The sequence below is a fragment of the Erithacus rubecula genome (genome assembly GCF_903797595.1).
Source record: "Erithacus rubecula genome assembly, contig: scaffold_138_arrow_ctg1, whole genome shotgun sequence".
Lineage (NCBI taxonomy): Eukaryota > Metazoa > Chordata > Aves > Passeriformes > Muscicapidae > Erithacus > Erithacus rubecula.
Genome location: NW_027636157.1, coordinates 196,814 through 208,063, shown reverse-complemented (window position 1 = coordinate 208,063; position 11,250 = coordinate 196,814). Strand labels below are relative to the sequence as shown.

Sequence of the window (11,250 nt, the reverse complement as noted above, 5' to 3'; positions counted from 1 at the left end):
GAAGTTCCCTGTTTGTGGCTTTCCACTGCCATGCTCAGCAGGCACACAGTTCTCTTTGGATATGAGCTAGCAGCACCAGACACACAGCAACTGGAGCACTGAACATCAGAGATTGGGCTGATGTTTTTGTTAGAACACAAGAAAACATGACAGTGTCTCTGTACAATCTAGTTGTACTGGGAAACTCAGCTGCTGATTGTGTTCTGGTGCTCCTGCCAATCCCTCCCAAAATTATTTCAGAAATTATTTCAGGACTAACAGCTTCTGCCTTCTGACAGACACCAAGTGTTGCCAGCAGTTGCTCCAGCGCTCCTGTCAACAGCCCCTGTAGCAAGGAGCACAGTCCCCAGTGTGTGTGGGCTTTGGCTCCCTGTGGCACAGAAGCCCCCCGGGGTACAGGTCTCTGGGGCAGGAGCCGGGCACCAGCGCTGCCAGGGCTCGGGGGGTGGCAGATCTGCTTGGGCAGGGACTCAGCCACACCTGCTGCTTTCAGTGTTCACAGGTCCCAGGGGTCAGAGCAGCATTCCTGCCCTTGCCCACACGTTCCTGGTCTGTGTCACAGCCACAGGTTTAGGATGGCCACCAGCCAAGATGTGTCCCAAGGAGGCCAAGCCAGCTTGTGTGCAAGGCCCTGTGCCCTTCCTGCTGCGGCTGCGTCGGCAGCCCTGGGGGCTCCTTCTGCTGCCCTGAGCCCGCAGAGCAGAGCAGCGATTGCCCATGGTTTGAGCCATTCCCAACATTGCTGTCGGGCTGCTTAGGCACTTGGGGTGAGGGATTCCTTGCAACCTGGGCCACTTTGGGTGGGCCGGGGGCAGCTCCAGGGCCAGTGGCAGTACATGCAAGGGCCGTTAGTGACACCGTGCAGCACGGTCACCATGGCATGGAACACGACAGGGTGTCAACGGACCCTTGGTGACATGGTGATATAGGAGCTGTTGGAGACACGGCCACACCACAGTGCTCAGAGCACGCGACAGGACAGGACGGGACAGAGCGGTGCCGTGAGGAGCCCCCACACAGCGCACTCGTTCCTGCCTGACCCGGAGCTTTCCTGAGTGTTACTCCTGCAGCTGACTTTGCAGCCAGACTGCGGGAGTGTTTGCCTCATAACTTTCCTGAGGAATCTCTCTAGCAGGTGCTCGTGAGGCCAGACTCCAGCATGGCAGCATTTCTCAAGATCTTCAGACTGTTCTGCAGAATAAAAAGGAGAGGAGCTAGAGTTCACCCAGCTCAACAGCCTGAAGAGCCAGAGCAGTCTCAGCCAAAGCAGGATGGTGAGTGGCAGAGCTGGGCCACAGGGCTGATGGCTCCTGCCAGCATGGTGATATCCCATCCCATCCCATCCCATCCCATCCCATCCCATCCCATCCCATCCCATCCCATCCCATCCCATCCCATCCCATCCCATCCCATCCCATCCCCTGAGGACATGCCCAGGGACAGGAGGGAAGAGGGGCCAGGCAGACGCCCTGCAGAACCCGCGCTCCATCCCCTGGGGCATCCTGGGGCTGCCCCTGCCTGGGGAGCGCAGGGCTGGGCTCTGTTCTCAGGCCTCTCACACAGCCCCTCAGCTTTGGCTGCGCTCGCTCTTTGCCAGGTGCAGCCATGGAACAGACACAGGAGCAGGAATCCACCGGTGGCCTCTTTCCCAGAACAGCACAGGTACCTGCAGCCATCCCCACCTGGGCTGGGCCTGCTCTCACTGCTCAGCCCTGCACAGTGTTTGGAGCACTCCATGGAACATCCCTTTCTTCCTGCCCTTTGTTCTCCTGCTACACTTGCAAATTCATCAAATGCATTTGGTAGGAAGAAACCAGCACCACGGGCACTGGCTCCATGGAGAACTGTGACAGCTCCACCACCAACTCCAGTGCTGCCCTGCTGAATATGCTTGTAGAAGAGGGTTTGCCAAGTCCAAAGCAAGTAAGCAGCCTGTGGCAAGGGTTTGATCCTTCCAGGAATTGTTAGGCCTCCCAAGCCACTGGGGCCTGCTGGTCCCTGTCAGCCTTTGAGGCCATCACAGTGTGAAGGGAAGGGAAACACTTCTCTGGGGAAGCTGGGGACGTTACTACCTCTGGCAGCTTTCCAAGTCTCCCCGTGCCTTCTTCAGGTGCCTGCCATGGTGAAATACATCCACCAGTGGCTCATGGCCAATGAGTCTGATGAGCACAGGCTGGACAGGAAACTGCTGGATCTCACCGAGGCACAGCCCACTGATGTGGTGATGACTCTCCTGAGTGTGGCCCCATCGTGTGACAGGTATGGGAGAGCTCAGGGTTCACCAGCCCATCACCCTGTACAGCCTGTTCCAGGTATCTGACCAACAGGGAGTTGCTGGGCCCACTGGCTGCTCCCTTTCCCTGCCCCGGCATGTCAGCCCCCGAGCCTGCTGCCATGCTCCCTCTCTGCCCCTCAGGAGCCTGTCCCCACAGGACTGGACTGTCTGGGTGCTGCCAGCAAGGGACAATGGGCAGAGGCAGAGCTGGCATCCAGCTCAGGCCCCTGCTGCTGCCCAGTCCCTGGTGCTCTGTCTGAGATAGCCCTGAGACAGAGCTCTGATCCTGCAGAGCTGCTGAGACCATGTGGAAGACCATCTTGTGCTCGAGCAGGACTGCGGAGTCGGTGCAGCTGAGACTCCTGGATGTGCTGGGGAGCTGGCCAGAGCACAGCACGTGCACCTCCGATGGGGACACAACGAGAGTCTTTGCCCTGGCTGTGAGTTTCTGGAATTGGCCTTTGCTCACCCAAAGGCTGCCTCTCCAGCAGCTCTCCATCTTCCTTCCCCCACTGCATCTCCCAGCCTCAGGTGCTGGGCTGAATCCTGCCCTAGGGGCAGCTTCAGGGGCACCAGGCCCGGCGCTCCCCCTGAATCTCCCCTGGCCTCTCCCTGCCACGCTCGGGCCCTGCCGCACGGACACCTCGGCACTGAGCGCTACCTCGGGCTGTTTGTCCTTTGCAGGCAACTGTGGTGATGTGGAAGATCCTCCAGGTGCCCTGCATCCCACAGATAGTGATGAAGATTTTGCCCCGCGTATTTGTCCACCTGCTCTTCCAAGTGCTCTTCAGCACTCTGGACACACCCATGGAGGTCGATAAATTGTGGAAGGAATGCCAGCAGCAACATGGCTTTGCTGCCAGCCCCAACAGGTTCTCCGTCCCAGTCCCTCTGTCCCTGCCATGTCCCCAGGGAGGGAGCCAGTGCTCCCAAGGTGACCTGAGCTTTGCTCTGCACACAGGTTTGCAGTGCAGACCCTGAAGTCCCTGCTCTGCCAAATGCAGGGTGAGCGTGTGGTGATGGCAGTGGGGCGCAAGTGTGGCTGGGACACGCTGCTGTGTGTTGACACCCACCACTATGCCGTGGCTCTGCTGGCCAGGTGAGACTCCCTGCTCTCCACTGCCCCTGGCATTTTTGCTCTGTTCCTTGGGTGCCCCACACAGTGCGTGTGGTCATGGGCCAGAAGGTCTTGTCACTGAGGGACTGCCAAGCAGACTGGAAAAGGATGGGAGAGGAGAGTGCCCACAGGGAGCTACCTCCCAAAATGGCCCAGGCCCCCTTGCAGGATGGTGGGGAATGACCAGACCTCTGGGAATCAGTCCTGGGAGAGGTTTGTGGCCCTGGCTCACAGTCTTGGTTACTTTTACTCCTGCCAGGGAGATGTCCTGTGTCTCCCCACCTCTGTGTTCCCGGATCTTTCGCTACCTTCTCCAGCTTCTCAGCACACAGGAGCCACGCTGGGATCTGCCTGCCCTGGCCTTCATTGTGGAGGTGAGCCTGATGGCCAGCGCTGCCTCGCTCAGCTGCCTCCGGCTCTCTGGCCTCTCGTAGCCACAGCTGCCTGAGACGGTGCCCGTGCTTTGGGCTGCTGGCTGGGCCCAGCCCTGTGGGGTTCTGGCCTCCTGCTGGCCAGGTCCCCTGTCACTGCCCTGTGCCTTTCAGGTCCTCAAGTACCAGGACTTGAGTGGAAGCAGTGGTAAACGCGTCCTGCAAATCTTGTCACGGCACCTGCAGAGCGAGTGCAGGGAGAAGCGTTACCTGGCACTCAGGGCCCTTCTCAAGCTCACTGATGATCCCTTGCTGGTGAGAAGGGGCAGTGCCTCAAGCTGCGCTGGTGAAAGCAGCCCCTTGTGTTGGCTGGGCTTCGTGTGCTGGGGCAGCTGCTCCCAGCTCTCCTGCCTCCCGCTTCAGCTGCCCGAGTGCTTCGGGACTGGCCTTTGGCCTCCGAGGCCTGACGCAGCAGGGTGGGGCTTCACAGACTTGTGTTCCACACAGGCAAGAAGGATGTGCAGCCTGGCTGAAAGTCTTGTGCAGCTGCTGGAGGAAGCAGATGGAGAAATAGTTAGAATGGCAGCGATGGTACTCAGCTTTGTAGTGTTTGAAAACAACAGTCTGATAGCCAGCCCCATCGCCCTGCAGCTGGCTGAGGCGCTGCTGACACTCTTTGACCATGTAAGGCTCTGTGCCCCCAGCCAGGCACGGCCTCTGGGAGCAGCCCAAACACTTTGTGCCCTGTGGATTTGCAGGCCAATGCACAGCTGAGCCCTGCAGCCAATTCAGCTGCTGATGCTGAGGTCTTTTTTCTTCCTTTCATGCAGGATACTAGCCAGGTGCAGCAGGTGTCCATACTGCTTTTCCAAGCACTGGTCACCATTCAGCTGGAAAAGGAAGAAAAAGCCCTGAAGAGACAAGTGCTGCAGAGCCTGATCCCACTCTTCATCCACTGCCATGATAAGAATCGCTGTGTGGCACAGGTGAGGACTCATGGGCTGCCCGTGTCCCCCTGGGAGGGGGCTCGGCGGCCTCCTGCCCTGGCACCACCAGGGCTGCAGCCTCCTCCAGGCCTGGGACCAGGGAAGTGACTCCTGTGCCCTGAACTGCGGTGCCATCTCCGCATCTCTGCTGCTCTCCAGGCATCTTGGGAAACGCTGCATTGTGCGGCCAAGTTCCTGCAGAGAAACCATCTTAAAAAGCTTGTGAGGAAGAAGAAGCTGTGGAAGTTCGCCGAGTGCCTGGTAAGGAGGGCCTGGAAGCACCAGGCTCAGGCTGGAGAAGCCCCCTGAGCGCGGCACTCACTGTGTGCGCTTGGCAGCTGTGGCCCTGCCCAGCGCTGCACGCAGGGGCCGCACGGGCTCTTCTCCAGGCTCCTGCGGCCCCGAGCCGGGTGCCCACGGAGCCCCGGCCCAGCGGGGCTGCGGGGCGGGCTGGCACCGCGGCTCCCCGGGCAGCAGCCGGCCCTGTGCCCCTGCAGAGCCCGGCCCAGCGGCTGCTGGCTGCGCCTCAGGGCTGTGTGGGCAGGGGAGGCCGGGGCCGGGCGCGGGCAGCACCGGGCAAAGGGGCAGAGCCCGCCCCGAGCCTTCCCTCCCGCCGCTCTCCGCAGCTGGCAGAGGACAGGAGCCGAGTGGTCGAGCACGTGCGCCAGGCCCTGCCGTACCTGCAGAGCCCTCAGGAGCCCCTGCGAGAGGCGGCCATCAGGTTCCTGGGTGAGCCCGGTTCCCTCCCCTCTCCGCCGCAGCTCGGCCCCAGCCCCGGCTGCTGCCCCGGCAGCTTCTGCCATCCGGGCCCGATGCCGTGGAGCCCCGGCTGCCCTCGGGGCTGCTGCCGCCCTCTCTCAGCCGTGCCTTGGGCGGCAGCAAGCGGTAAGGGCCCGGGCTGAGCCCTGCCAGGCCACGAGGGCGAGTGGCCACAGGGCTGGCAGCACCGCTGGCAGGGAGCTGTGCCGCTGGGCAGAGCCGTGACCAGGTCTGTGTTCTCAGGGATGGCCGGGCGGTGCCTGAGGGAGCAGGAGGATGAGCTCCAGCTCATCTGTGAGGGTGAGTGAGGGCAGCGGGCTGGCAGTGGGGGCTGGCAGGAGGAGCTGCAGGCCCTGCCCCGGCTGCGGAGGGCTCTGCTCCCTGTGCGGACAGGGGGCGGCGTGGGCAGAGCACACAGAGATTTCAGGGGCAGGTGGGGGATTCATGGCCAGCAGCTTTGGGCTGATCCCAGTGGTCCCTTCTTCCTCCTGGCCATGGCTAGAGCGGGCTGGAATGCCCCTGGCACAGGAGTCTCCTCGGGTTCCTGCAGATTCAGGATCTGACAGTAGCTCTGTTCCTCTCTTTCTCAGCCCTCGAAGATATGGCAGATGACACCAGCCCTGCCATTAGAAAACTTGCAGCTGAAACAGCGTCCATCCTTCAGGCGATGCAAGACCGATTCCGCGAGGCGTGCCAGCGACGGTCTCGACTGTGCGGCAGTGCCTGGCTGTGCTATGGGAGCTCTGCTGAGAACTGAGAGCTGATCTGGGAGGCTCTGCCTGCTGGAGCCACCTGAACCAGCCAGGCAGTGGGGATTTTTCCTTTCTTGAAGTTTTTTCTCCTTTTTGTTTTACTTATTGTAGAAATATAGGATGTTATGCAACAGACAGACTCCCAGTAGCTTTCTTTTGCTGCCCAGGGTCTGCAGGGCATTGGGGAATAGGGGGGGAGAAGGCTGCTTGTGCTCAGCAAGCTGCCTAGGTTTGCAGTGTTACACGGAAAATGGCCAGAAGCCCCTTGGCCTTTGCTGGTTGTGCTGAAGCCTTTGTGCTGGCCACAGAGCGGGTGGGCAGGGGCCGGAGCTGCGGGGATCCCTGTGAGACGGTGCCTGGAGATGGCCACGACCCCCGTCCCAGCCAGGAGCCGCCAGCACTGTCCTCCTGCCCGGCTGTTCCTGGATGGATTGCTGAGGGCTCCGTGGTGCCTCTTGCTCGGGCTCCTCTGGAGCTCCTGTGGGGCTGCAGCGCTGCTGCTGGGCAGGTTGGCCGGGTTGGGGGAAGGCCTGAGGGTACGGGGTGCTGGGAGGCCGTGAAGGGATGAGGGGCTGTGGACACCCTGATGGGACAAGGCAGTGGAAGAAACGAGGGGGATGTGTGAGGGAGTGGGTGCCAGGAGGCTGCAAGGGGCCAGGAGGCACCTGAGGGGCTGGAGCGGTGGGAAGCCCTGAGGACTTGGGTGTCAGAGGCCATTAGCAGCCCCTGGGCAGTTGCGTTGTTCCTGACACCTGCCTGCTCTGGTGCTTCCCCAAAGTCTGCCCCAGGCTTGCAGCAGAAGCTTCAGCAGGAGGGTGGGAACACTGCTGAGGTGTCCCTTGCGCTGGCTGCCTGGGGACAAGGAGGGCAAGGCTCCCATGCTGGGGGACAGGACAAGGTTCCCTCCTTGTCGATGCCCAAGGCACGTCACTGTGGTTTGTTCAGATACATTGCCTGCCTTTAGGCAAGCATTTCTGATACCTTCAGGAACCTTACACTGGCCCCTGCTAGTATTACAAAGGATACTTACTTTACTAAATTTCCCAGTACAAATAGTTGAGTATTCTGAGTACCTCAGCCCATAAAAGAACATAGTTGTGCTCTCAGGATTCCATGCGTATCTGGGCCACCAACACGTGCTCATGGAATTGGGCACGATATGCACTCATAGGATGATTATGTTCCCAGCTACTCCTGCAACTTGATTGGTTAATATTCCTGATGGCCTGGAATATCCCAAGAATGAAATTCAATTCTCAAAAGCACATCCTCCACGAGATCTGTTCCATGTACTAAGCGCACGACCAGTACAAATTATTATTGGAGTTGCACAAGAGCTGGCTGCTGGAAAAAAGATTTCTTGGGTGGGATTCCTGGTGGGCTTGGTTACTATATCTCTACATGATGATGGTGTTCTCACCTATGTGTCACAGAAGAAGGGGAATATTTTTCACTAGGTTGTAGTCTCTGTCCATTTTAATTTGCATAATGCAAAAATCCTGATAGGAATCGCACAAAAATGAATGCACACACTGCTTGTTAGAAACATCACAGGTGCACATGGTCACTGTAGTAATCTCCTTTACAAGAGGTTTATGAGTTTCAAATTTACAAGCCATAGAGATTTTACATTGAGGCTGGATAACAAAGGCAGGCATGGAGTTAGGTTTTCCTCAATCTTCAACTGCTCGTCATTTATCCTTATAATCCTCAGAATGCTTCATCTGCTTTCCTTGAGCTGTCCATAGTATTTTTTCTTTCCAAACTGCTTCATGGGCATGTATTACTCTGAAGACATACTTGGAATCTGTTCATCAATTGCTGCTTTTTCCTCAGAGGGCACAGGTTAAACTGATTATCTCTGAGCTGACTCACAGAGGTAGAGCTTCTATCCCCTCTTCCTCCATGCTAATCGTATATCCTGATTTTGCTTGATCTTACAAAGCCACTCCCATCTGTGCTCCTGGAATTGGGGTTTCTTTAAGGTCTGGGTGGCTGGAATAAAGTGGACTTCATGATTTTGATAGTTATGTTACAAAGGTTCCTCATCTGTCTGGTGAGTAGCCAGGAATGGCTGTTGGATGAACTAGAGAAGAAATTACTTTTGTAATTCCATGTTGCTGCACCAAAACTGCAAGATATATAAGAAATCCTGAGGGTGAAAGCCACTGCCCACCCTTTAACTCAAGGATTGCTGCCACTGAATGTGAGATAAACACAGTTATTTGTGTACCTAGAGTGAATTTCCAGGCTTCTTGGGCCTTTGAAACAAGAGCAGCAACTGCTCGCAGACAGTCGGCATCCCCTACTTACCTCACCCAGTTGTTTTGAAAAGTGTGCTGCTCCTATCTTGTATGGCCAATTGTTTGTGCTTGTGCTCCCAATGCCATTCCTCGCCTCTCAAAAGAGAAAAGCTAAAACAGTTCCCAGACATCTGGAGGCCCAGAGCAGGTGCTCTTTTCAATTCCTCCTTCAGCTTTTGAAAGGCTTTCTTACCTTTGGACGATCATTCCAGGTCTCTGGGATTGTTTTCGGACAGCTGGTACAGTGGCTTAACCAGCAGCCCACAGTTAACACCTCAGTTAATACAGCCTCCAGCCCTTCCCAGAAAGGTTCTCAATTCTTTGGCAATAGTAGGGAGTGGGGTTCAGTGTATGGTTCCTTTGCGTTCTTGTCTTAGTCCCAGCTGCCCTTGGAATATTTTGTATCCTGGATAAGCAACTTCTTGTTTGATTATATGAGCTTGATTTCTGGATACAACCACTTAGTCCCAAGTCATTTCATAGGCTTACTGTGCATTCCAAACAGTCTTTTTTCCTTTCAGTGACTATAAGTAGATCATCTACCTATTGTAATACAATTCCTTTTGTGGACACAAACACAATTCCAATCTTGTGGAAAATTGGGCTCACCCAATTTTCAAGGTCCTTAGCAAACAGTTTTCCAAATGTGGCTGGACTATTCTAGGATCCTTGTGCTTATACAGTCCACATAAGTTGAGTTCTCCTTCCAGTCTCTGCATTTCCCCAGTCAAAGGCAAACAGGTTTTGGCTGCCAGGGTCCAAGGGTGTACACAAGAAAGCATCCTCGAGATCTGACATGGTAAACCATTCATATTCATTTTTAATTTGGCTAGCAAGGCATATGGATTTGCAAGCATTTGGTGGGGATCTCCAGCTCTTTTGTTAAGAGCCTGTAGGGATTGAATCAGACTGTAGTTCAAGCCATCAGGCTTTTCTACAGGTACAATGGGTGCATTATATTCAGATTTACAGATTCCAGTAACAACCCAAATGTTACAAAATTGTCTGATAGGTTTAACACTTTTCATGTTTTCCACCTGAAGTGGATATTGTGTAATTCCTACTGGTCCTGTTCTGTGGGACTCCAGGGTGTTCCCCTGGTTTCCCTGAATGCCTGGAGACCCCCCTGGCAAGGATATCAGAGGCCCTGGCATGGTGCCCAGAGGTCTTGGGGGCTGGACTTAAGTCCCTGGAGAAATTTGCAGGCATTGCAGGAAGAATTACAATCCACAAAAAAAAAAGGTAGAGTATAAATTAGACTGTTAGAAAAAGTGGATTTCTAAGAATGTTTATATTAGGGAGTTCGTGGCTAACATGGAGGATTTTGGGCGTGGGACTTCTTTTTCTCCTTCTTCTTTATGCCATCCATGTTGAGTGCCACCCTGGCATTCATTGATTGGTTTGAGACAGAGTTGGACAATGTAATAAAATTGCCATGTATTGGAAAGTAATTGTAAATATTAGGTAGGTAATTTGTAATATATAAGATAAGACCGGCGCTCTGGCAGGCAGAGTGTGCCCTGGATCGAGGTGCTGAACAGACTGCTGTTAGCTAGAGAAAGAATTCCTTAGATAAGAAACAATAAACAGCCTAGAAAACCTCAGAGAACAGCCTCCTGCAGTTTCTTCGGCGCTGGGGCTGGGAAGAACATGGACTTTAAAAACCACCAACATGTCCTGCTGTGGGGATCTCAGGTATAAAGAGAGCCCAGCAGGCAGTGACAGTGTTCCACGTCTAAGTTTAATGATTTCAGGTTCTGCTGCTCTGGCCTTACCAGGGTTCCAGTCCACCCAGACTTTCGGACTAAGAACTTCTGGTGCCTCTTCTGTTTTGGACAAATCTGTAATGAGAGCCAGACTTGGAACATTGTAATTCTTTTTCATTGACTTTGATCTGAACTCCACCAGGGGTAAGCTTTATTTCAACCTATAATTTGTTCAACAAATCCCTTCCTATGAGGGGTTTTGGGGTCATAGGCATATATAGGAACTCATGTATTCCTACTTTTTTTGCCCAGTTTATAAGATTGTGGTTTTAAAATGGATATCTTCTGCTGTTGACTTGTGGCTCCAAGAACATTCACAACTTTACCAGGACCAGTTTCTCCCAACTTTACATTTAATACAGAATGTGTTGCATCCATATTCCCCAAACATTTCATTTTCCTCATCTTTTCCCCCAGTTCTCTTTTGACAAGAGGATTTTCTGGGGGGATGTCCTCCAGCTGGCCCTTGCATTGGCTCAGTTCTGCAGCCACCTTGGGTTTGAGCTGTGGGCAGTCTCTCCTCCAATGCCCTTCTTTCTTACAACAGGCACACTGAGTGGTGCAGAGTTTAGGGACAGGTCTCTGCCCAACCCAGTCATTTCTTTGTCGTGAGCAGGGGTTACTCTGGTTGCTTATGCTCTAGCTGATTATGATTTCTAAGAACTCAGCATGCTACTTCTTTAGCTTTTTCTAGACTTGGTTTTCCCTTTTGAATTTTTAGTTTCTGACTAATATCATTAGAGGATTGGCCCAGGAAAAGGGAAATGAGTTGGTTTTTGCCACAATCATCTGATGGGTCTAGAGCCGTGTATTTACACATGGCTTCCCGTAATTAGTTCCAAAATTCAGTCGGTGTTTCCAGAGGCCCTTGTTTCACTTCCTAAAGCACACCAAATTACAGCCTTAGGGATACCATTTTCT

At 54.6% G+C, this 11,250-nt stretch overlaps 1 protein-coding gene across 1 annotated transcript; it reads left to right on the top strand.

Annotated features, from left to right (window-relative positions):
• Positions 1-1,819: 1,819 nt before the first annotated feature.
• Positions 1,820-6,265, top strand: LOC306815474 (maestro heat-like repeat-containing protein family member 7; the record flags this gene model as incomplete). Its single annotated transcript, XM_079332029.1, has 13 exons — positions 1,820-1,923; positions 2,111-2,259; positions 2,568-2,715; positions 2,960-3,147; positions 3,237-3,374; positions 3,652-3,766; positions 3,938-4,078; positions 4,271-4,447; positions 4,594-4,749; positions 4,909-5,010; positions 5,376-5,478; positions 5,752-5,808; positions 6,099-6,265. Exons 1-13 carry the CDS (start codon positions 1,837-1,839, stop codon positions 6,263-6,265), a joined length of 1,728 nt encoding a protein of 575 aa, XP_079188155.1. The 5' UTR covers positions 1,820-1,836.
• Between the last annotated feature and the right edge of the window lie 4,985 nt (positions 6,266-11,250).